Genomic DNA, 26,690 nt, shown 5'->3' on the forward strand with positions numbered 1-26,690 from the left:
TTTTCAGGCCAGGGACCCCCTAGCTGAGAGAGAGATGAAGCAGGGACCCCCTCTATATTGTATACAATTGTGTTTCAGATAAAAACATTTCTTTTTACTTAGTCTGCTCTTTTTTCCCTCTACACCTAGCCTCTTTGCCAAAAAATAGCCGATCTACAAGCTCTCAACGCCTCGCAGTGCGAGGTAGATCTGCTATTTTCGGCTAATGTTCCCCTCAGAAAAGGAATAGGGTTCAAGTGGTTAATGTAAAAAAACGAAATCCTATCACGGACCCCCTGTTGAAGACCCCTGTTCTAGACTAAGCTGGTTCACAATTCAGAACAGCTATCCAGCTATAACGTTTAATACAAGTAAAAGCAGTTAATGAATAAGTGGAGTAGCTACAATAAACAAAGATATTATTAGCATCTTTTAAACCAGAGGTTCCCAAACCTTTTAGCTCGGGACCCAAAACATAAATTTGATGTCTCGCCGGGACCCAAAGCAGTGAACGTAGCAGATCTACAAGCTCACAATGCGTCACATCGTAAGCTTGTAGATCTGCTATTTTCACTACCGGGTGGTAAACGGAACGCTCGTCCCAAAAACACACTGCCCGATTTTTTTCGCGCTCCGAGGCCGCTGGTTTAGACCCGGGGCAGGGTGTTTTAGGACGACGGCTAGCAATTCAGGGGTGGAGCCAGGCTAACGCACCGGAACACACTCAAAAAACAGCAGATTCAGCTAAAAAAAAAACAAGAAATGACTAAAGTCATAATTTAGCCGCGAGCGGCAGGCTTTTTTTGCCCCAATCTGCCGTTGAGAAATTGAAATTTAAAAAAAAAATGAAAAAAAAAAACTTTTTGAAAAAACATAAAAAAAAAAAAAAACTTAAAAAAATATATATATGTCCTTTTGAATATGATTTGACATTCATATTATTAGCAGCTGTATTGTGTGTGTGTGTCCCCCCAACTACTCAAGTTAAAGTATCAATACTGCAATGTAGAAGAACTCTGCCAAAAAATGGCATACCTCAATATGTACATTTTCAAAATATACATTTTGCGGCTATATTATGACTTTGTCATGTCTTGTTTTTGTATAGTGCTGTAACATGTTATGGCCTAATCACTGTCATTCAAGCATAAATGTCTTAACATTAAAATAAAAATAAGTAACCGGTATAGGACTAGGCTACCTATTGTGGTACAAAACAAGTCCTTCTGCAGTGAATTACAACATTAGGATTGTGCAGAATTCAAGAAGCTTTATTTGTTACTGACTCATAAAGATACAAGCAGCGAAATGTTGTTGGAACTTGTACCACAGATGGTTCTACATATAATTGATATAATGAAGAAAAGAAAATATTAAGCAAGAAAATAAAATGGACAATAATAACTAAATAAAAATAGCCTACAGATATATACAGTTTTAGGAATACTCTGGGACTTGTCTTAGACAGGCATGTCATCAGTGGTGTAAAGTAACTACATGTACTCAAGTACTGTATTTAAGTACAATTTTGAGGTATTTTTCACTTTACTGTGGTATTTCCAGTTTTCAGTACTTGTACTTCTACTCCACTACATCTCAGAGGCAAATATTGTACTTTTGCTCCACTACAATTATTTGAAAACTTGAGTTACTAGTTACTTTGCAGATATAAATTATTACATTATAAAACATACATTAACCACTTTAGCCCTATTTTATACCAAGGCTATTTGAAAATAGCTGATCTACAAGCTCACAAAGTGTCGCATCGCGACACGTTGTGAGCTTGTAGATCTGCTATTTTCAAACATTTGTGTACTTTTACTTTTGGTACTTTAAATACATTTGGATACCAACACTTTTGTACTTTTACTCATGTAAATTTTGAATTGCGGACTTTTACTTGTAACAGAGTACTTCTACATTGCAGTATTAATACTTTTACACAAGTAAAACATTTGAGTACTTCCACTGCTCCTCAGAGTTAAATCAACACTGAAGCCCTGCGGCTGTTGTAAGTCACAGATGATTAGAAGATTCTCCGCTGGCCGACTTTTTATGACTTAATGACTTTATGACTCTCAGCCTCTCACTCTGTCCTCTCACTATTACGGTTAGCATAGCATGTTGCTAACACATCAACAAAGCAACCACAAACTTTTCGCTGGAGCTGGTGTGTGTGTGTGAGAGAGAGAGAGAGAGAGAGAGAGAAAGAGAGCGTGCGCGCGCGCGTGTGTGTGTGTGTGTGTGTGTGTGTGTGTGTGTGTGAGAGAGAGAGAGAGAGAGAGGGACTTGGGAGAGGGACAGATGGAGACGGAGGGGGGGGGGGGGTGCTGCGAGGGGAGGCGGGTGCTGTGAATGACGGCCGTCCATTGGCCGTCCATGGGCCGTCCATGGGCTTTAAAGTAGTGTCTCCCCATTGGCTGTAAAGTAGTGAAGGACAGCCAGGACAGCCAATAGACAAATAGGTGTCCCGAAAACATGTCGAAAACATGTCGTGTCGCGAGTGACGATGTCTGAGGCTGTCTGTAGAGCCGCAGCGCTTTCAGCTCGCGGCTAAAAAAGACTCTCCCCACCTAAAATGGCAAGACACACCATCTCACCCCAACACCCCAACTTGCTTCCGGTCTCCTAAAAAGGCGCCCGCCCACTTCACGCAGAAAGCTACACGAGACTATGCAGATACGGGAACTAAACGTGAGATGGTGTGTCTCCCCAGTACAACACCTGTATTCACCTGGCATAAAAGGGGCTCTGAGAGCAGCTTGAGCCATTCATTACTAAACTACAACATGAAGAGACCACCGCTGAAGAATTGATTGATTGATTATACTTGCATATTGTTTTTATTAACGTTTTTCAGTTTTGTAGCCAGTGTAATTGCGACCGTAGGTCGCACTTACTACAGAAAGCTGCTCCAGGTGTCCGTCCGTCACTCCGTCACTCCGTCACACACGTCACACTTTTGCCCTGCTCATATCTCCGCACCCATTGCCCCGATCCATGCCACATTTTGCACACACACTCCTTACCTGCCAAACTACACCCTCCAAGGACCCCCGGAGCTCCAGGGACCCCCAGCTGCCTCGGGGACCCCCAAGTGTAAAAAATGAGCACATGTGGACAAATTACCAAATGACCACCCCAACGGGGCTGCTCACGGGGCATTCCCGGGGACCACCCACTCCTGGTGCTCCAGAACGGATGCAAAAGTGGTGGCGCCCCCAGTGGAGGACCCCCTGCCACTGCAGCTCACATAAAATGCCGTAACTCGGGGGCTTGCCCCCCACAAACAATCCCTCCTTTCCCCTATAAACACACTCTCTCTCCCACACCACACACACACACACCAACAGCTCTTGCCTGCACACCTTTGCTTTTGGTCTGCCATACGACTGCTGAAACCTTCCCATAAACGCCACCATGTCACAGCTAACCCCACATTTAGACCACCAAACTAAACTATCCATTGCCCACACAACTAGGAACCAATCGCCGTTACAGCCCTCTTCTGTATACATGTGACCTACGGTCGCTTATCTCCCGATTAGGGAGTCTTACTGGTGTTGTTAACTTCCATGAGCTGCTGCAGTGCTGCTGTTCGGCCACAGAGAAGAACACCGCTCTGGTTTTGGGCTCCATGATTGGTCAAGTTCAAGGATTCTGCTATCGACTTTCATGGTCTTTTATAGGAATACATGAAGCCTGGCTTTACCATCCTGGCTCGACACAGCCTGGCTTAACAAGGTCTAGCTCGACAAAGTCGCTCCTTTTCAGCCTGGCTTGGCGTTCATGGAACGGAATAAACCAGGCTGTAGCCTACGGACCAGACTTTGTCAAACCTGGATTTGACTTAAATCCAGGCTTATTTAATTGGGAAAATGAACTGGAACAGGAAATAGGTTTGCCACCTAATGAAAACTGGAACAAGAGTTATGCACAGAGCCGATTGATTAAACAGATATTCAAATTGCAGTTTATAGTTTGGCTTAATTAAAGATACAAAGGTTTGTTCAAATGGTTACGTTTTATTGGTATCCATTGAATCACTTTCATTACAGAAAATAATCCGTAATCACTAGTTATGCCTGATTCTGTCGTATGACCATGTCACGTGCCAAACATTGCCGATCTACAAGCTTACGTGTCTTGGATGCTACGCAAGTACGCATTGTGAGCTTGTAGATCTGCTATTTTTTATGTCATATGACAGAGCATACATCTGGCATTACAATCTTGGAAGTTGGTAGCACAGTATGATTCTGCAGAGGAACACACACCACACAGTGAGTAGGTAGGAAAAGACCTTGCATCTACAGTAAAGCACATTGGGGTCAAAACAGGACCTTCTTAAAATCTTTTGTAATGTCAGTGCATGAGATTCACCAATGCCTGCCTCTAGTGAAAGGTGGAGGTGGACAGCTGGTCATCCCAATTGTCTGATTTCATGGTTGTGGATGATTTTCCACATCCATTTTAGTCAGATTCAGATCTTTGAAAGTTATAGAACTGCATTTGAGAGTTGGCTGCAAATACATTTTAAAAGGTGGATAACCTTTAACTCTGGGTCAAACTTCAATCTCATAACCCAAAATGTGCTCATTTAGCTTTCCTACTCATGCAAACTGATTTTGCCATAAGAAAAGGACATTTGCAGCAGCCATAATTCTTACATTTTAAACAATTTAGCAACTTTTAGGTTTCAATCTAATCAATCACAGAAAACTACTTGAAGGGAAAAGCTGGAGTCCTGCCATTGCCTTGAAGTCATTTTCTTACAGAGAATAGTGATCTTAGGGAGAACCGTGATTCAGATTTTAGCAGGAGTCATGCAGCCCTAAGGAGGACTATATTTATTTTAACCAAGTGGACAGTATGGAGGTCTCTAGCAGATGGAATTTGACAACTCATACCTGCTGTGCCACATTGGCAACCACTTTTCTCTCCAGTCAACGGATCTATGATAGGTTCTCCAAGGCTTTCACACCTTGAGTAATTCTTACTACATAGCTCTCGATTTTTTTATAAAGTTCCCAATCAGTCAATTCTTAAAAATGTCTATACACATAGAAAACTGAAAATCCAATTAGTTTCCAAACTATATTCTCCTGTTGTCTTGACAGAAAGCTCAGAAGAAAAGCTGGATTTCAAACTACAAAAATACTACTAAACTGAAAAGATCATTATCATGGATTGTCAACCGTTATAAAAAACTATGATATCTATCCAATGGACACCTGAGAAAAGGGCAGAACTGTGAAGGCTATTTGTTAGTAATGCAGTTCACACACCGGTTGCATACAAAGCCAGAATGTCAAAGATTTGAACTATTTCAAAATTCTACTCTTAGAAGAGCAGTGAGGAGTGAAGCTGAACATACAAAGCCCAATTTTTAAACATTGAACAAGGGACGTTCAGGCCGGGTTTTGAAAAGCAACAATCTGTTTAATTTTGACAGTCTTTCATGATTTGTGCCTTCACGGCAACCCAACTCTACTACTGAGCAAATACACACAGTTGCCCAGTGAGTATAGACTTAATCTTCAAGCCCAAATGAGAGCATGAAACACTATTTAAATTATATGAATTACTTTGATTCATGACTTTTTGTGCTAGTTAATTGCTTAAACCAAATGCTTAAAAGGAAGGACAGAGTAAAATGGCTACATAAGGTTACTGTCATATTAAAAAGAGGGGATAAAAAAAAAAGATTAACCACTTAAGATCCAGGCCTTCTAGTCACTGTACTTGAATTGCACTCAGGCTTGTAATACAGAACAAGTTCAATGGTGAGTATTGAATGTATGTTAAAATAAAGCAAATGAGGACTTATTGACAAATTGTCAATAACCCATTTACACAAATAATTGACCAACTGTTTTGTTGTGGGAGGGATAGTAACAAATCTCTCAGACTAATGGCTAAAGTTGCTGTTGTATTGAGTGTGTGTAACAGCTACTGACTGAACATTCATAACAAAAAAAATCTCTCTACAAACACACAACCTAACCACCCAGTGAGCTGTGTCAATTAAAAGCGACCAACTTAAAGCCAACAGAACAAACATAATGCATGATACATTATCATCTCAGTGGATTCTCATCAGCCAATACAGTGACAGCAAATGGCCCAGAGGACTTTGTCCACACTTGAATAGGCCATGAAGAAAATGACACATAATGACAACCAATAACAATAATAATAATTCTTTTAGCTTAGGTTATTTGCCTTCCCCTCTTCCCAAACACATAATTGGATGGCTGACATTCTCATAATAAAAAAAGAAAGAATAAAACCTAGACAAAACAGTAAGCATTCATGATCCAGGCTGGTGATGTAGCATCTTTGACATATCGAACGAGAGAGGCAAACTCCTCCGAATCTCCCCCCACATGTGTGTGTTCTGTGTTGTCACCAAATGTTCACTGTCCTTCATTCCCTTCCTTCCTCCCTCTCTCCCCCATGTAGAGTTAATAGAGGTGGTGGTGGGTGGGCTTTTAGGGGGGAAGAAGAGTTTCAACAGTGTGTTTTCCTGGTTGGGGGATACAGTAGGGGCTTGGAGAAAATCTCATCAATCTGTTGAGAAGAGATCGCCAGCCGAAGGGAGGGGGGCCAGACCCCCTGTTACGTTGGGGAGAAGAGAGAGGTCTGGGAGACTCTGGATATGAGACTTGAGCTCTTTCCTTACTTGAGTCACCCTTGCTAGCTTCTGTTTGTACTCCTGTTGAGGGTAATAAGGAGGACAAGTCATTATTATATGCCAGTAATTCCTATTAAAGTAAGTCAGCTATTAAATCACCAATATAATTAAAGTTTACTTTGCTTTTTTACTATCCACAGACTTCTCTGTGTATGGCAGGAGCCATTTATTGTCTTAATACCGTAATTATGTATTTTAGTTGATATTAAGCTAAAGCAGTTGTTTTCCTAGAATTTCACTGCGTTTGGTGAGTTTTGGGTTACTAGATCAAAAGTACAGCGAGATCCTTATACTAGCTTGAGCTACATTTTGAGGCCAACATTGAACTACACTTAAGTGTTGAAGAAAGTGGATGTGGCATTTTCAGTTCTTTTGTGGAAAGTCACTTGCCTCTAGTTTCTTCTCCCTCTCGCCGAGCGCCTCCTTCTGACTGCTGATATAATCTGTAAGCATGCGGGCCAGCTGTCTCCTGTCCTCCAGTTCGGCTGCCAGACGACCATTGTACTCCGCCAACAAGAGACAGGCCTCGTCCACTGTCTTGGACAGTCTGTCTGCCGCCTCCTTGTCTGGACAGACAGAAGGAACTTTAGGTCATCACACACACAAATGGCTATTTTCATTTCACAATTATGTGCCTCCTCCTCTTGTCCCTCTTCCGTCATCCTGCCTGTGACCCGGAAATCGATCTCAGTGCGCCATCATGAAGTATTCCTAAAATGCATTTTGAGGAAATGTACGATATACAATAGGAAATGCACCCAGAAATGTACAAACCATGGTGGGAGCAGGATTCTAAGTGTTTGTTATGTATTCTTAGTTTGTTTTTTTAAGATGATCAAATCTGATCATCTCAACTTTAAAGTGTCAAAGTTGAGAAAAGATCAACTTTGACGTTTTAAGATAGAACAGCAAGCCAATCAGAAGAGCTCCAAAGTAGGCGTGGAGTAAGCATACATAGTGTATGGAAGTAGCGAATATTGATAACAAAGTTTTAAACTAGCAGTTGTAGATGTGAAATTAATCAAGACTGAGCAACTACATGGCCTATTTCTTACCTAAAATGTATAAATCCTTTACAAACAAGCTGCCAGAGACAAGGATCAAGTGTGTGCACTTCTTTATGCCTGTGAGCTCGGCTGCAGGCACAGCTGCTCGCTTTGATCTGCTTGGAGCAACAGAGGTCTCACTGGACTACAAGTCACCTATTTATGATCGTGTCATTCATAACCTCGGACAACCCCAATTTATTTCAAATGTCCATACTACAAACATTCACTCACAGCTGCTGGTGTGAAGTCAGCGTAAAACGTGAGGAAGGGAATTGTGGATGTACAAACTGAGAATATGCGGATACTGTACGCATGAAGACTGCAGACAGATACCCACACTAGTGCTGGGATAATAACCGCTCTATTGCAGTTATGTGACGTATACCATAGGGTTGAGCTCATTACCCAATGTTTACAAATTATGTTTAGTAATCATTTTTTTAGCTGGTGAAAGTTACAAGATTGCATGGTGTGTGATATGAAATGTAAGCTTACGATGATAAACACAATAATAGCTATTCATTTTTCAATTTGGATGATCAAATATTACCGGCTGTCACAATTATGGAATTTTACTTTTAACGATTTAATTATGTTTTTGGGATTGAACATTGGAACATATGAATTACATTTCCGTTTGCCTTTTAGGCTTTGTAAACACAAATTATGAAAAATAACTTACTAATAAGTTAATATATAAAGAAATGACTGACAATAATTGTATTACCCACCCAGCACCCATCCCACGGGTATGGGTACATGTGCGTGTCGGGCTGGGCAGTATAACAGACAGACATAATTATGTTAATCTGAGGTATCCATTATAACATTCCATCTTGTGATGCAATGCACATGGAGTTCCAGGCTTCCAGCTAACGTTGTCTTCCTTGGAAGCTAGTTTCAACACAGTCATCTAACATTTGTAGACATAACCCCTTTATTATGTTCAAATAGCAAAAGACATTTTGTGCGGGGGAGAATAAGAGAGATTGTTGAGAGGTTTAACAGATGATTACAAAAAGCATTCTGCTCCAAGTCAAGGCTTTGGTCTTACCAGTGATCTTCTCCAGCAGGGAGACATCCTGGACCTCTTGGGGGAGGGAAGCGATCTTCTGACGGACGGCTGCATCCCCCGAAGCAGCATTCTCCAGGTCCTGTAGAGCCTTCACCAACTCCTCTGTCTGTAAGCGCACGCACACATGTGAACAGATGGAAAACGAGGTTGAAGAGAAGAGGAAAGAGTTGGAAAAACAGGGACAGGCATGAGAAGCAATGCTTTAACATTGAAGACTGAACTGTCATGATTAAGCTGAACGACTGACTCCTACCAGCTGCGATGCCGCGTGATCTGTGTTGCGAGGGGATGTTTGGCTTCTGTAGTCATCATCCTCATCCTCTTCCTCCTCCTGAACCTTCTGGTAGCTTCGTTTCACCGCCTTCTTCTCTTCTAGGAAAGCAATTCACAACACTAGAGAAATCACAGTGTTGTTTTGGCAGCACAACCAGTACATGAGTCATAATATACACCTAACTAAAGATTATTTTCATAGTCGATTCATCTGTCAATTATCTTTTTCAATTATTTATTTAATCTGTGCAATACATTTTTACCATAAAATGATCGTTCATCATAAATTGTCTGAACCTAAACAGACATCATGAAGTAGATAATAGATAACAAATTGTATGACAAGGAGCAAGACAACAAAAGCATTCACATTATGATGGAGTTGTAAATACCAGTAGGTATTGATTATTCAATTTAAATTAAAAAAATCTGTCGACTGATTAATGGACAGTCACCACAAGTTGAAAAATGTAGAGGATATGACTAAGATAAGCCACCAACCGTCACCAGTATTATTCCCAGTACAACATTTGGCATCGAGGCGACACTAATATTTATCAACGACTAAAATCGCTATTAAAGATTACTGTATTATTCTACTGTGTGATTTGTCTCAGAAATACTTTTGCATTTTATGTGACATACTGTATATCCAGAGCAACTTAGGACTTCAACAATACAATTAGCATAGAACATTGGATAAGCAACATCACAGGCAGTGAGATTATAGTGCAAGCATCAAAGCCACCATCTCCATTCAGATTAATATAAGAATTACAACTAGGGGTGCAACAGTTAATCAAACCAATTAGTTTAATCGATTATTTTAAAAATATATATATATTTTGAGAAAAACACTTTCGTTCTTCTTTTTTGTGAGTCTGTATAGGCGGAAAACGTAGCCAACCCACAAGCTCACAACACCTTGTGTTGAAACACGCTGTGAACTTGAGATCGGCTATATTTTCAGTATTTTGTGCAACACTGTTACACAAAATAGTATGTTACAAGTATTAAATGCTTAACTAGTTCAATCAGACTAATCGATTTAGTCAATTGTAAAAAAAGAATCAATGAAATTTGTTTGGTGTCGATATGTGATTAATAAAAAAAGAAAACTGTAAAAAGTAATCAATGGAATAATCACTCAGAAAATAATAGATAGTGTCAACCCAATTACAACAGTGAACAGTCAGTGAATAGTTAGTAGCCTTTGTCAGGTGTGGTGAGAAACAGGTGACTCGTAGAACAATGAAAACTCACCGCTGTCTTTGGTGATGACGGCTACAGCCGGATCTAACACACAGTCAAAGGCATGTGTCACTTAAAAACACACACCAATCAAAAGCTTCACATACCTGGGTCTTAATATATTTCACCAATGCCATGGAATGTTTTGAACAATGAATGGAACAACATGTTCAACTTGGCTCAACTGAACCTGAGCCATCTTGGTTTAACGTAAGAAACACCATGCTTTTTATTTACTACTATATTGTTCAAAGAAAGAAAGAAAGAAAGAAAACAGACAGACAGACAGACGGATGAGCAGACTCAATGAATGAATGGATTTGCACTGTAGTATGTTGATTAATGTCTAACAAACAGCATGCCTTTAAAGCCAGTAGACCTACCTGCTGGTCTGGGACTGTTGGAGTCTTCTATCGCCAACTTGAGCTGCTGGATGAAGTCACCTCTGTAGAGACTTCTCTCCTTCCAGATGTTTAGCAGCCTCTCCATGTGTTTCTTAGAGTTCTCATCTGATTCACTAGTGAGGCAGGGAACCGTTGAGTCAAGTGGACATAAAGAAGTACAGAGCAAGGCAGGAGAATACAGTACATAGGTTGTTTACAACGGTCAACAAAGCATTGAATTCAGCGTTTAGTTGTATAAGCAGGCTTCTATTACACAGTGCATTTAGATAATGAATAGAGAATAGTGTGTAACAAGTCTCCTGTTACACACATATCCCTCTAATTTCTCACAGTCCTTCAGTGAAGGTGGCAATGGCATTTTCCAGCACCCCATATGACCCAAAATACTTCAGCTTAATGCCTCCCCAGCTCACTACACCTACAAACATTGCCCATAATTGTTCAACTATCTGAAGCCATGCAAAGGCTGCAAGCATTACAAGTGGCTCACCTACCGGGCAACATGAGAGCAAGCATCAACGAGGACAGTCTCAAAGTCTTTGGCAAACTCTGGTCCTTTCTTTTTACTGTTTTGGATGACATCATTGGCCAGATAGAGGAATGTCAGCTTCCTGCTGCGTTTGGCTGAAAAAGACATCAAGAATAAGACTTAAACCTGTTTGTATTCATTTTCATGATCCTAAACATGTCACCCTTCAGCACATTTTGCAGAAGCATGAGCATCACAGACATTTTCCACCATATCTTCAACGTTACGATCCATCAATTTAGTTTGAATCACACAATCGCATTAGGCTCTTTGCTCTGTTCTAGGGAGCTATCATGGCTCCAGAGTGCACCCATTTTGGGTACACGCATACACCCATCCAAAAAACTGGCCAGCGCAACAACAAAAAAATGTCATTGCTCGCACCAGTGCACCTTAAATTTAAAAGGCGTGTGTGTGTGTGTGTGGGTGCACCTGCCACCTAAATTATACGCAACAGTGCAACCTACTAAAATGTTACTCTGGAGCCCTGGCTATGAGCCATGGCTTAGCTCACAGAATCAATGGTTCTCAAAGTGGGGTTCCCCCAGGTAAATTATCTATAGTTAGGATTTAGGAACCAAACCAAATGGACCTTACAGGTCTATAAATAACTCTGAGAGTGCACAAATGGAACTGTTGCCACCACTCTCAGTGGTATAGGGGTCCGTGGCCTAATGCATACAAAAGTGTGGGGGTCCTTGAAATAAATAAATAAAACAACTTTGAGAAACACTGCATAAATGGTTTTAGATCTATAAGTTGCACAATCACACATATCACAATGTAACAGTCACAAACACACATCAAAAAACATCATCAAAAGCTCTCACCTTTTTTCAGCTCTCTGTGCCAAACTTTGACAATGAGACCCGCGTGTTTGCGGTGGTGGATGATCCACAAGGACAGAGTCTGTACGCTCTGCTGTGAGTTACTGAGCTCAGAGAGCTTCTTCTCCAGAGCAGACTCAGAGAAGGACGACATCCTCCTCCCTCACTTCAACCTGCTGAGAACGCACAGACCTGCAGGGCTAGCTGGGAGGATCTAGCACGGTCATCAAAAATAAAAGTTGTGACGCCAGCTAGCCTTGTTGGGCATGCAGCGTGCTGTCTTCAATGTCTCAAATCCACCCTATTCCTCAACGGTTTAAATGAACGTTAGCAGGCAGATATTTTCCCCTCAAGGAACCACGTTTACTTTTCACACTGTTTACACAACAACAACAGCACACACTATCAACTATGTTTGTTTACAGCCAGAGATAGCTATAGCTAAGCTAAGCAGAAGCCAAACCAACCAGCTCTGAGCTAGCTAGTTAGCACAACACAAGGCAAACAACTCGGTGCTAAATAACATAAGAGGACCGATATCTCGAGTTATTCGATAGTTTAAGGTCAAACGAATACGCTCAAAAGTTATGTTGAGATACAAAACGTTCCGTTGCTACTCTAACTAATCAGGACAATCTCTTCGAAGATGGCCACTTGCCCTTTCACCTCAAACATGTGCGTCGCACAATCATTACGTCACGACTCATCAGAGCGACGCCACCAGGGCTGCTGTGGTTGTGATGTGTATTACCCATAGAGTTAAAAGGTATTACCTTAACTCTATGGTATTACCCATGTTATTAAAAAAAAAAAAGTGGTGGAAAAAGTAAAAAAATTTTTTTGTAAAGGTATCAATACCGCAATGTAGAAATACTCTGTTACAAAACAGAACATTGGAAATACTACACACACACACACACACACACAGACACACACACACACACACACACACACACACACACACACACACACACACACACACACACACACACACACACACACACACACACACACACACACACACACTTACATACATATAATTCATACATATTTCATTTTTGTCATTGAAATGTAGCTTTTGCTCGATATTTTCATATATTTTACATGATCAAATAATAAAATAATCAGTCATTTAGTGATATTCTTTTATTGGTTTCTATATGGGCTATGCAGAGTTTCAACGTGTTTTTGTATTTACTGTGTAATTACCTGTTATGTGTGTAAATATGAAGAAAAGGTTTAATTTATCACTATGCTTTGGCTTTATGTATTATATTGCAATATTATATTTGACCAATCTGTCTTAAATGACCATACCAGTGGACTGGTTAGGAAGACATCGGATTCAGTTAATTTCAGCATAGTAAGTACTGAAAGTAAAACAATATTTTACAGAAACATGAAACTTGCTTGAGATAGTTACTCCAACACGCTAAATATACATTTATACCAGGACCTTAATGGAAACGGGTTATCCTTTTAGCATTCATTTGTATAAATCTGTGCCGCCGTGCCTTTTTTTGCAAACTGTTAATAAAGTATTCAATCAATCAATCAAACAAACAAACATCAACAAAAAAAGATTATTAGATCTTATACATAAAGATTTAACATGCAATGTCCAAATAGGTTGTCATACACTGCACAGATCATGATTGGTTTAGTTAAGTTTAATTTAATTTAATTTATTATAGAACTATCATATAACTTGTATTTCATGTAATTATGTTTGTCAAACATATACATATGTTGAAGTATTCAGTACACAGGGGCTTTAGCCCAGTGGTTCAGAGAGACACAGAGCAATGCAAATACTTTTTCACTGAAATCTTCATGTTTTTACAAACATGGAAATGCTACACCAGGCATGCAACTCTTTACCTGGTAATTTGACTCCATAATACTGTGGTTGATAAAATGCACAATATTGCTGTCAAAACAATGGTCTGAGTGGTCTAGTCTCAGACACAGGTAAGGCAAATAGTTTGTCAGCAGAGCAGGTGTGTTTACACATTTGGCAACAAATATCACCCAGAACGCAAATTTAGCCACACACAGTGGGTAGGAAATGCTTGATTTCACAACCACATCCTCTGTTTAAAGCATCTGGACAGAGGATCTATTATTTGATTACTTTTATTTTATGTTTTATTGTAGATAGGGGCAGGTACTGCATAATAAGATTGATCTTCTGCCTGCTCCTTTTCATTTGTGGAATAAATAAAAAAAGGGGGGGGGAGTAAATTAATGTAATCATGTAACACCATAAATGAAATAAATAGATGAAATGAAAGATGAAATGTTTACTTTGTATTCACTGTTTTGGGAAATTATGAAATGGTGACTGCAGTTTACCAAACATGTAATGGTGGAAGAAGTACATCATTTCTCCACTTTTATAAAAGTAGGAAACACCAGTTTACCAGTTTGCTCAGTAAGAATGCTGACCAATAACAGCAACATCCTAATGCCTAGATCAGGCTGCACATTCCCACTGACATATAGGGAAACAACAATGCAGACCAGGCATCATGTAGGCTAAACATTGAAAACAAGGTTGAAACATTGAAAACAAGGCAGGTGTGACAGAAGTGGACTTGTTACCCGTGAGGCACGCCCAAGCGAGGCAAGAGCTGAGCAAGTTGCATAGCATAGACTTACAGTGGGAATCAGTTATCATTCTATCACAACCAACATGGCGCAGGAAAGGGCATCCTCAGCGTTAGCATCGAATATCAAACATACCTGACCAAACAGCAAAATATTACATGTACAGTGGGTGACCATTGACTTTGTCGCTTTTCATAAGAGTATCACTTCACTCATTTGCCTCACCCGCTTTGCAGTAAATTTAAGTTCCAAATACTACCACAAGGTGCCACTTTGGAGTCACTTTTTTTGTGACAGACAGACAGCCAGACAGACAGCCAGACAGACAGACAGAGAGACAGACAGACAGACAGACAGATAGATGTCTTATATTATTATTAATAATAATAATAATAATAACTAGCAATAATTACGTGTGCTTAGCGTTTAAATTGGGTTTTCTGTTCAGCGTCGGGCAGTCAGGAACGCATCTCTGTCATTTTAGAAATGTTCAGACACACATTGGTTTCTGTCTGTCTGTCTGTCTGTCTGTCTGTCTCAAAAGTCCGTGGAGAGACAGACAGACAGACAGACAGACAGACAGACGTCTTATATGTTGTTTTTTTCTCGCATCAATTTCTGTATAGTAGGATTCTACCTCTTTCCTCTATAAATCAAATAGTCCAGTTAGTGTAGCGGTTAAAACTGATGTCCGGCGATTTTACGACCCGGGTTCGAATCTCACGCTATAAGCATGATGACCTGCTATTTTTACTTTTACTTCTACTCCACTACATCTCAGAGGAAAATATTGTACTTTTACTCCACTACCATTATTTGAACGCTTTAGTTACTAGTTACTTTGCAGATATAAATCATTACATTATAAAACATACATTATTTGCCCTATTTCATATAGTCTATTTGAAAATGGCCGATCTACAAGCTCACAATGCATTGCGACGCATTGTGAGCTTGTAGATCAGCTATTATCAAACATTTATTTGCCAATACTTTTGCACTTTTACTTTGATTGAACTCAAGTAACATTTTGAGTTCATCCATGACCGTAACAGACGACCGTCATGTGATCCATGGCCAACAGCGAGGCGTTTGTTTTCATTCTTATAAGACCGCGTGGCTCATTTATATGCACGTGAAAGTAACTAAGCGGAAAGTAACTAAGTACATTTACTCCATGTCCACTTGTTGCTGACGGTGGTAGTGTAGGAGCAGCGCTGTAAAAGCCCCAAGCGTCATCGGTGCAGGGAAGATGCGTATTTGGTTGTACACACGGAGACGCAAGGGTGGCGTTTTCAGTCGGAATTCAAATCATGATGCAACACTTTGTGAGCTTGTAGATCGGCTATTTTCGCTACTTTTATGGGACACTGTTGTACAACAAAGTAGAATTAATTTGTGAAGAAAGAAAAACCCATTAACAGTTCAAAATAGCCTACACCAGAGGTTTTCAACCAGTGGTCCTTGAGGGGGTTCCAGGGGGTCCCCAGCCAAATTAATAGTTAGCAACCAAATTGACCCTTATGTGTCTGTAACTCTTAATGTACAAATGGAACCAAATGGACCCGTCAGGGTCCATTTGGTTCCATTTGTACACTCTCAGAGTTAAATCAACATGATTTGTGTGCATGGGGATCTCATCTTAAACAAGCTACGTGCTTAACTGAGCTATCCAGTTTAGTAGACCTTGTATTGCGAATTTGTACTTCCATGTACTGTTATGTACTGCCATGTACTGTTCTCATGTCTTACTAAATAAAGTACATCAATCAATCAAATGAACACTGATGATGATGATACAGTGTAGATTGGGACGCCCAAGAAATCTAAATGGTTGAGTCCCTGGCATATATCTTTTCAAATGGGGGTCCCTGGGCTAATATGTGTCAATTTGGGGGTCCTTGATGGGAATAAGGTTGAAAACCACTGGCCTACACCATTTCTGCCCATCCCTCTAACTTCATGTAGGCGCATTAAAAATATCAAAATTGGCCGCTCTGAATTTGTATCTGAACAAATACTTTGATAGAAGAGATAGGCCTACAGAGGTACTGTAGGGGGGAGGGGGAACCTGATAGCAGAGTTCCTCACTTGGCTTATTTGGAATAATCATTAACATAACCGGTTTGGCAAGAGACTGGGCCAGTGTTGTAGGCTAGTGCTAATTTTGGGAGTGGGGGAGCAAGGTTCTTGAGCGGATTGGAGTTTTCTTTTTGTTACTTTATTTCGGTTTTAGGGTTAAGCTCTGATCCACCCGTCCCCCCCTCCCACGAAAGCCCCCCGACCCCCCGCACGCAACCACTCCGCCGCGCTGCGCCAGGCCGCGCTGCGCTAAAACGCACTGTCTGTGCCTGTGGTGGCCTACTGAAAGCTAATAACATAGTAGTATGACAAGGGTGCAATTATATTCAATGATATTCAATTGTTTTGTGGAAAACACATGGCTCATCATGCTTAATTAAAGAGAGACTCACTTGCCTTTTCTTAGTGCTTTTCATTGTTTGGACAGAAGAAATTGTAAACATTTAGCCAATATTCGATCATCATTAAATAACAGACAGTGAACTGGTAAACTGGTGACAGCATGTCATGGATAGCACATTAATTCTTAAACAATATTGAGGAGGAAATAAGTATAAACGAGGAAATAAAATAAAACAAACCAAAAAGACGCCAATAACCCCTGTCTTATAAAAACTGCCAAAGTGGGTCGGGGTTATCTGACATGACAGGCTGTGCCACTTTGGTTTTTGTGCTTTCTGCCGTGCGATGTGCTCGCAGCCAAGTCTTGACAATAAGGCTCTGGATTCCAGGACCTGAGCGGAGGTCCATATGTCTAATAAACATCAGAGCCGACACACGTTCTGTATGTAGTCGCGAACGGAGTGATGTTATTATGAGGTTCAATGTTCATCAAACTAAAGCCGCACACGCATTCTGCCGAGCTGCATGGAATGAGCATATTACAGTTAATAAGGGGTACAAGTGCAGCTGGTACCCTTCTCCCTCCACATTCTATGTAGGCCTAGGCATAGTCCCTAAAAGCATTCACTGAAGATTTTTCGAAATCTCACCTGCACAACCCAATATTATGCTGTTGTTACAAATGTAATGCAGTAAACATGAACGTAGCGTTAACCGTGGTGATGTGTTGGATAATATTCACCCGCAGCTGGTTTTAACGAGACAGCAGCGTATATGAAAATGCTTCACAGATGATCCGATCATCTTTATTTTTAAATTGATGATGAAAGCCGCACACGCAAAATGGGGGTCCCCAATATGGTTATTTTGGGGGGTCATGGCCTGAAAAAGATTGAGAACCCCTACTTTGATGCATCTCTCTCTCTCTCTCTCTCTCTCTCTCTCTCTCTCTCTCTCTCTCTCTCAGAGAGAGACCTTGTCTTTGTACAGAGAGACAGAGAGAGAGAGCGCATCTGGATAAAAGAGACTTTGTCTTTGTATAGAGAGAGAGAGATAATTAACATAACCGGTTTAGCGATGAATAGACTGGACAAGGAGCACATGTCGTTGAAGAGTTTTTTGGTTTGCAGTTTACTTAAGTAAAAATATCAATACTGCAATGTAGAAGTAGCCTACTCTGTTACGAGTAAAGTATATATAGTAGGCCTATATTATATTAATTTCTCTCTCTCTCTCTCTCTCTCTCTGTGTCTCTCTCTCTGTGTGTGTGTGTGTCTCTCTCTCTCTCTCTCTCTCTCTCTCTCTCTCTCTCTCTCTCTCTCTCTCTCTCTCTCTCTCTCTCTCTGCCAAAAATAGACTAAAATGTTAGAAAATAGAGTTGCATCGCGACTCTTTGTGGGCTTGTAGATCAGATTTTTTTGCCTATTTAATAGCCACGCTGAAATTGCATCTGAACAAATAGCCTGCCTTGATAGACCCCCCCCCCCTCAAAGAAAGAGACACACGGCATAAGTGCACACACAGAAAGCACAGAACGTATGACCCAAGTATATATTAAATATATATATATATATATATATATATATAGTGCCACTGAACCACCACCACAGAAATACAATTTGTCAATTCAAATGAGCTATTGGCAAGAGAAAAAAATACGTTTATTTTCCCGTCTCGTTTTATCAATTAAGACGTTAACATTAAACTAATGTTAAGCTCAGCATCATGCTATCTAACTTTATTTGCTTAATATTTTGCTTAATATAAATGTCACATCTTGTACTGTAAGCAACAGACAGGATCTTTCTCTGTCTTTCTAGGAAAAACAGTGCCTAAAAACCCCAAAACAAACAATTTTGCTATTCAAATGAGCTATTGGCATGATAAAACATACGTTTACATTTTCCAAAGCAAGTGTCAAAACATAATACAAAAGTGTAAAGTAATGTATGTACAGTTTGGAGAGGATATACAGTATACTAGTAACAAATATATTCTTGCTGTCTGCTGTGGGCTGTAGGCAGCTGTAGGCAGTAGACCGCTGCTGCCCCTAGTGGCACAGAGTGGAAATCATACATGCCCTGCATGAAACGCATGAGAAGAATGAAAAAAAACGACAAAGTCAATGGTCACCCACTGTATGAGACGTGTTATCATCACCTGCTCTCTTCCCTCTATTTTCTGTCTCTCTTCACTGTCCTATCTGAATAAATCAATAAGATTCCATCAAGAATATTTGTTACTTTTTAGTAAATTAAATGCACACACTAATTGCTTCCCATTAAATAGTGTGTCATTTTCTGTTGCTTATCAACCAAATAATACATTATTACAGTTGAGTTGCTGGAAAGGAATAATGAATATGTACAACTGTGCCACAGGATGATGTTTGTTCTAGCTTACTGTTATATGTCACTTATCTGAGATTGATGGAAAAACACCGGTCTATCCCTTGTTCACGGGTACCCTTGTTCATGGACAATTACATTTGTGCATTTCATTTTAATGGGAGGGAAACTCTATGGTAAAAAAAACAAAATACCTACACGCAAATATGCTTTGCTCGAATGACACCCTGGGGAAAGATGCAAAATGTGGCCACATCTCACTCTCTCCCTACTCTACCCTTCCCTTCCCTACACCCCCCCCCCCCCCCCCCCCGCCCCCCTCCGTAGAAGCTCTTAATCCTCCACCCTGCCAAAAACAAAATAAAAAGATAGATTGAAGTGTTCTATGCCATTGTGTCTGAGGTGTGGATAGGGAAGGATGGATGTGTATAGTGTTGTGTTTCTTTCGCTAGGCTGGCTGATGCTGGTACTGGCTGTGAGGAAACCAGACTACATCTCCCAGGGAACTGGACTACAGCTACTGGGTGACTTCTCCATCACTGGGCTCTTTCCCCTCCATAACACAGATTCACCTAACAATGGTTTGCCTGCCTTGGGAGACTGCAATAAGTGAGTCCACCTCAGTTTTATCAAATGTATCTCACTGGTGTCTACCCTCTGGATATAGTATTGATTTTGATTGGCTTGCTATCAGGTGAATTCATTATATTCAAGAGAATAAGAATCATTCATTCATTCAATCATTTGACTGTCTAATATAAAGCAGGGGGGAGACAGTGAAGGGTGCAGAGGCTGGGGCTTTTCTTCACAGGCTACAATATTGTTCTGTTCTCTAGAGGTGAACACAACAAACATGGCTATCACCTGATGCAAGCTCTGAGATTTGCTGTGGAAGAAATCAACAATGGCACGAGACACCCACCTCTATTACCCGGAGTGAAGTTAGGCTATCAAGTCTATGATATCTGCTCACTGCCGGCCAGTGTCCTGGCCACACTGGACCTACTGGAGCAACAGTACCAGGGTCCCTCTGGGACCAGAATCGACCCAGACCCAAGTCCATACTCAAGGCAAAAGGCAGTGGCTGTGATTGGCCCAGATAGCAGCAGCAAATCCTTCACCCCAGCTGCATTACTTGGGACCTATCTAGTACCACAGGTAAGTTTTAACCTGACCAGAAACAATCAAACTGTAATGTAAGAAAACATGAAGTTGTATTGTAAGCAAACTAAATATTGAAATATGACCTTTGAAATAAGGTCATACAATCAAGTCCAATTTCCTTTTATTGTCATTCATAACTTTACATCAGGGATGCATAGCAGAACAAAATTACTTTGCAATGTTTAAGTATTAAAACACCACAATTAAAAACATAAAATTATAAGATCAATTGCCTATCACTATGATGACAGGTACATTTCTGTCCCAGTCAAGTAGTAGTTGAGGCATCCAAAAGTAATTCTTACATTGTTCTTCCATGTAGATATCTTATGAAGCAACTAACGAGATGCTGAGTAACAAGTACCTCTACCCAGCATTTCTCCGCACGATTCCCAGTGACAAGAACCAGGTTGCAGCCATGATCCAGCTTCTGGTTCACTTCAAGTGGACATGGATCGCTCTCCTCGGCAGCGACAACTCCTATGGCATCCAGGGCATGCAGAGCCTGTCTCAGCTAGCCCCACAGCATGACATCTGCATTGCATACCAAGCGATCATTCCCAAACACACTGATGACACAGTCATGACAATGAAGAACATTGTCAAGAGTATACTGAAGACCAAAGTCAACACTATTGTCGTCTTCTCAAGCAAGTCCAAAGTTAGCAAGTTCTTCCCGTATGTGGTTGACCAGAAAGTGACAGGAAAGGTGTGGATTGGAACGGAGGATTGGTCTGTTGCATCTCTTGTGTCAGGCATACCTGGAATCCACACTATTGGCACTGTCCTGGGTGTGTCCATTAAAGATGCTGCCATACCTGGTTTTAAGGAGTTTGAGAACAAAACAGGTTCTGAACAGCGAAACAACACTCAGGAACTCTTAAATGGTACTCAGTCCCAAGGTACTGATTGCCTACAGAACACAAATCTTTACAGTCTCGCAGGACAAGACTTCTCTTTGGAGAAGTATGATATCTCATCTTCTTTCAATGTTTATAAAGCAGTGTATGCTGTGGCCCATGCTTTGCATCAGGCACTAGGGTGTGATTCAGGAGAATGCAACAAAAGAACAATACAACCCTGGCAGGTGAGTTCATGTCAAATATTACAGTTCAGGCCCTCAACATTGAAAATGGAAATATACTAAGAAAGAAATGGACAAAATGTACGCTGTATGAATATGGTTAATGTAGGGGGGGGGGGTTAATATAGCCTTGGTGCCCTAGAAAGGCCGGAGGCTGGAGAAAAGAAAGGTAAAACCATATCAAACCCAGGGACAGAGGATTCCTAACAGCACCCTAGTTGAGCGCACACGCACACGCACGCGCACGCACACGCACACGCACACACACACACACACACACACACACACACACACACACACACACACACACACACACACACACACACACACACACACACACATATGTACCTGTGTATATATATATGTATATTGTAGTGTACACCAGGCCAGAGACATTTTTCCATTTTCCATCCCCTCAGCTTCTGACATGGCTTAAGCGGGTGAAATTCTCTCTCGGGAATACATCTGTGTACTTTGACGAGAATGGAGATCCACCCGCAGGATATGACATAGTGACTTGGATTTGGAATGAGACAGACTGGTTTCTCAGAGTTGTGGGCTCGTTCACACTAGACCCCACTAATCTCACTGTGGACAGTGCTCAGATTGAATGGCCAGGCACTGGACCCTCAAGATCAGTAAGCCCAGTGTTTACACACTAACCCAGTGTTTACTCAAAGTACTAAAAGACTGTGTGTGTCATTCAATGAAAATAACAGATTTCCATTCAGCTTGGCGAATGACACAGTTATACGAAGAAGTTTAAATTAGGCTTAACTTTTATTTCTTATTTTTTTCTTTTTTTCTCTCCCCCCCCCCTTACGCTACATACATTATAATACTACAAGGCCAGGTTTCCGTTTTGAAAGTAATCTTTCCCAGCACTTTTGTTGTTCTTTACAGGTGCCTCAATCCATCTGCTCCCCAGAGTGTCCCCACGGCCATAGGAAGCTGCAGACAGGCCAGCACAAATGCTGCTTTGACTGTCTGGCCTGTCCTGCTGCCACATTTCTCAACAAAAGTGGTAAGACAAATAGGCTCATTACAGAATGTTTGGAGAATGGTTCAAATTGTGTGCAGAGAATATCCTGCCATAATGGTTGGTTAAAAATATATGCAGCAAAATAAATACAGCTTTTTGTTTTGTAAATGGTCTCCCTCATTCAGGGGGAACGAACGGCTGGTCAGGTTTGATAACAACGATGCATCAAGACCACCGTATTGTCAACTGTAGTGTGCAAGATTAACCAGCAGGGGGCGTAAAGGGATAATATTTTGCATGTTTTATGCTGAAGGAGGAGGCCCCTGCTTATTTATCTCATAAGTGGCTGCAACTGTTCTTATTGTGTAAACTCAAGAAAAGGATAAATTATACGAATCCATAACATTGCTGTTGTTTCTTGTCAGTTGTAATGGACCATAAAATGCTCAGTTCAAACACTGCCATACAGAAAACCCCACCACAATCCACCAGAGTCTCTACCCATCATTTAACATGGTCTCAGCTCATTTTACCCATATTACCCCCATCCCCTCTACTCCTTCTACTCAGGATCAACTTCCTGCCAGCCGTGTCCCTCACAGGAGTGGGCTCCCCCGCTGAGCGAGCAGTGTTTGAACAGGACCATCCTCTATTTAGCCTGGGACGCCCCTCTCTCTATTCCCCTTCTCATCCTCCTGGTCTTCTCTCTCCTCCTGCCCTCCGGCTCTGCGCTCATCTTCCTGTTCAACCTGGGAACCCCCGTGGTCAAGTCTGCCGGAGGGCGCACCTGCCTCCTGATGTTGGCCTCCTTAACGGCCGCAGCCGCCAGCGCCTTGTGCCACTTTGGCCAACCGTCTCGGGTGGCCTGTATCCTCAAGCAGCCCCTGTTTGTCTTCAGCTTCAGCGTGTGCTTGGCCTGCGTGACTGTGCGAGCCTTCCAAATTGTCTGCATCTTCAAGCTCCAGTCCAAACTGCCACGGGCGTACGACATCTGGGCCAAGAACCACGGTCCCGAGTTTACAATCCTCCTGGTGTCTGCCACCATCCTGCTCATCTCTGTTTTCCGCGTGGCTCTCGACCCTCCCCAACCCTCCCAGGATCTGGTCTTCTACTCCGACAGCATTGTGCTGGAATGCAGCAACACCCTCTCCCCTGGATCGTGGCTGGAGTTGACCTATGTGTCAATGCTCAGCACCCTCTGCTTCTCATTTTGCTACATGGGTAAAGACCTGCCGGCCAATTACAACGAGGCCAAGTGTGTCACGTTCAGCCTCATGGTCTACATGATTTCCTGGATCAGTTTCTTCACCTTATACCTCATCAGCAGAGGTGAATTCACCATGGCCATGCACGTACTGGCTATTCTGTCCAGCGTTCTGGGCGTTTTCGGAGGCTACTTTTTGCCTAAGGTTTACATTATTATTCTAAGGCCACAAATGAACACAACTGCCCATTTTCAAAACTGCATTCAAATGTACACCATGAACAAACCATGATGCCCTGTTTTGTAGAACAGATTTTATGAAAAAGGGAGAAACCCTACTGTTTATGGCATAGTGTATTAAAAATGTAGATGGGAACTGAAGGGAACAATGACACTTGTTTGAGTTTCATTTTAGTAGGTAGCAGGCTGTTGATATAGCATCACAGTGATCATCCTGTGGACATGAGCCATGCAAATTGGAATCCTGCATGAGAGATGCATGAGTGATAAGATAAATTGCTTTTGATCAATTGTCCTAGGTCTATATTTGTATTGTCTACTACAACATATTGATAATGAATATATAAACATATATTAATGAGATATCCTTTTCCTTAATGTTATGATTAGACTGACCTTTATCTGTTTGACTCAGTACATACAGGTGTTGAATCCCTCTCATCTGCGTAAGCACATACACATAATGCCATGACCATCAATACTTTATCAGATAGACTGACGTCTGTGCACAATGATACGAGATGCATGTTCTATTCCTACTCATTCTGCTCTTTTCCATGTCTCATATCTCCTGGTCACGTCATGTGTCCAGTAATGTAATCTCTGTGTGTAATAAACTCTAGAATAAGAAGTAATCGTGTGATACTGCCTGGTGTCGTCTTGTTCTCCAAGCTGAACCATCACTCACCACCCTTAGTGGGAGACTATGGTCAGCGTGGAGGGTCAACTAAATTCACAACACTTAATGTCCATCAGTTCAACTTCCCCAATGACTTGATCACATTAAAACAGACCAACGTTCAGCTGGAAGTGCAGGCATGTGCATTTGTATAACCTATATACTTTGTTGAGCGGGGTCTCCCAGGGGTTTTCACTTAGCCCCCTACTTTTTCCCCTCTACACCAAAGATCCGAAAATAGCCAGTCTACAAGCTCGGCTCTTTTCGACAAATGTTCATCCCCAGAATAGGGACGCTAGGGTTCAAGTGGTAAAAGTCACTAATATGGGTGAGGTTATTGAAATATTCAGAATTAGATCGACTGAAAGATAAGCCAGTGAGTTAGGTGAAACAGATCACTCCATTAGTACACAGAGAATCACATTTTAGAAAATTCTTGAAACATGTTTGGGAAGCAAAAGAAATTACATCATTTAAAAGTTTTAAAAGTTTATTTTGAATATGGTAACTTTTAAAAACAATATAACAAATGAAAGCAATTAATTCTGATTAACAGATTAACAGAAAATGCATATTTGAAAATGACAGAAAATAATATTTAAGACATTAAATGACTAGATATGTATGCACACATCCTGGTGCATACATTTCAATTTAGGGCTGTAAAACATGATATGACATGCTAATAGATTAAATAACTAGTAACAGATGGTCTTGTTCTCTCTTGGCCTCTCTTGTTCACTATTACTGCATGACATATCTCTTATAAATACCCAATTGGTCATACTTGCTTGCATACTTGCTTGTGTCTGAGTGTGTATGTGTGCGCACACACACACACACACACACACACACACACACACACACACACACACACACACACACACACACACACACACACACACACACACACACACACACACACACACACACACACACACACACACACACTTGTGTGTCTTGCTGTGGCCTGTTGTCTGTGGGCACTGGGATGAAAGGGTCTTTTGTGGCCAAGAGGTCAGCCTTATTGACCATGAGATCTGTGAGTAGAGGCCGTGCTTGGCTTTCCCACAGTCTTCCTGTCCACTCCCAGCCTAATCCCCTCAGTGGACAATAGAAGCGTGCCATGGGTGAAGAGGCTGCATGGCTGAGTTTTATTTCCCTTCAGCCACAATAACAATGTAAAATCCAGAGTGTTCATTTGACCACTTAAGAACTATTTTTCAACATTTTCAAAAATACCCAAAATACGGACACCAGGGTTAAAGTGGTCATCTTGGGTCCATTTGGTTACATCTGTGCACTCTCTGAGTTTCAAATGGCTAAATGAACACTGAGGATTTTACTGTGTATCTGGAGAAAAAGGCTCTATATTCATTTTGAACATTTTCAATTTAATACTTACCTTAACAGGTGGCTGTGTGCACTTTACTGTTTGCAAAGCAGGACATTAACCATCTCACCATGCTCTTTTCGTGGAGTCTAGCAGGGAGAGTTGCTGTTAGTTCTTGTGTGTTTGTTAAAAAAACAAATCTGACAGCAATCATTGCAGTGTTTGTTTAGTAAAGTCTCCTCGTCTATCTAGGTCTTCAGTAAACAGAAAAGGCATTTTGAGGGCGGGGTACCAATTTCAATCAGGAGAGATAAATCATACATGATACATGATAAATAAGTGAAATTGGAAGTGATGAAACAAAGAAATGAGCAGACAAATTTGAAACTGGAACACTATGAAATTGAAGCTGATAAATGGTTTCACTCTCCTGAGTCCTGATTTTATCAAATTAGCAACCCACCTGAAAATGCATTTTCTGTTTATTAAAGGGCTGGAGAGACAGGGAGACCCTTGGTATTGAACAATGATTATC

The 26,690-nt window shown here is 41.1% G+C and overlaps 2 protein-coding genes across 3 annotated transcripts; one reads left to right on the top strand and one right to left on the bottom strand.

Annotated features, from left to right (window-relative positions):
* Positions 1-3,987: 3,987 nt before the first annotated feature.
* On the bottom strand, positions 3,988-12,748 carry rprd1b (regulation of nuclear pre-mRNA domain containing 1B). 2 transcript variants are annotated; one of them, XM_084069759.1, is made up of 8 exons: positions 12,091-12,748; positions 11,226-11,355; positions 10,711-10,844; positions 10,340-10,372; positions 9,057-9,175; positions 8,783-8,909; positions 7,070-7,245; positions 3,988-6,700 (listed from the first exon to the last, which is right to left on the bottom strand). In XM_084069759.1, exons 1-8 carry the CDS (start codon positions 12,239-12,241, stop codon positions 6,551-6,553), a joined length of 1,020 nt encoding a protein of 339 aa, XP_083925885.1. In that variant the 5' UTR covers positions 12,242-12,748; the 3' UTR covers positions 3,988-6,550. The 2 variants fall into 2 exon arrangements, with proteins under 2 accessions (XP_083925885.1, XP_083925886.1); XM_084069760.1 differs by lacking the exon at positions 10,340-10,372.
* A 7,139-nt stretch (positions 12,749-19,887) lies between these two features.
* Positions 19,888-24,195, top strand: tas1r1 (taste receptor, type 1, member 1; the record flags this gene model as incomplete). Its single annotated transcript, XM_084070055.1, has 6 exons — positions 19,888-20,078; positions 20,306-20,627; positions 20,956-21,720; positions 22,137-22,355; positions 22,621-22,741; positions 23,270-24,195. 6 exons carry the CDS (start codon positions 19,888-19,890, stop codon positions 24,193-24,195), a joined length of 2,544 nt encoding a protein of 847 aa, XP_083926181.1.
* Positions 24,196-26,690: the final 2,495 nt, after the last annotated feature.

This window comes from Gymnoscopelus microlampas, assembly GCF_963454915.1.
Source record: "Gymnoscopelus microlampas genome assembly, chromosome: 10".
Taxonomy (NCBI): Eukaryota; Metazoa; Chordata; class Actinopteri; order Myctophiformes; family Myctophidae; genus Gymnoscopelus; species Gymnoscopelus microlampas.

Coding starts and splice junctions, on each gene's coding strand:
- rprd1b (XM_084069759.1), bottom strand. CDS start 12,241: ATGTCGTCCTTCTCTGAGTCTGCTCTGGAGAAGAAGCTCTCTGAGCTC. Junction 10,845..11,225: donor GCTTGCTCTCATGTTGCCCG/GTAGGTGAGCCA, acceptor CTGCCTCACTAG/TGAATCAGATGAGAACTCTA. Junction 7,246..8,782: donor CCTGCTGGAGAAGATCACTG/GTAAGACCAAAG, acceptor CTGTCTGTCCAG/ACAAGGAGGCGGCAGACAGA.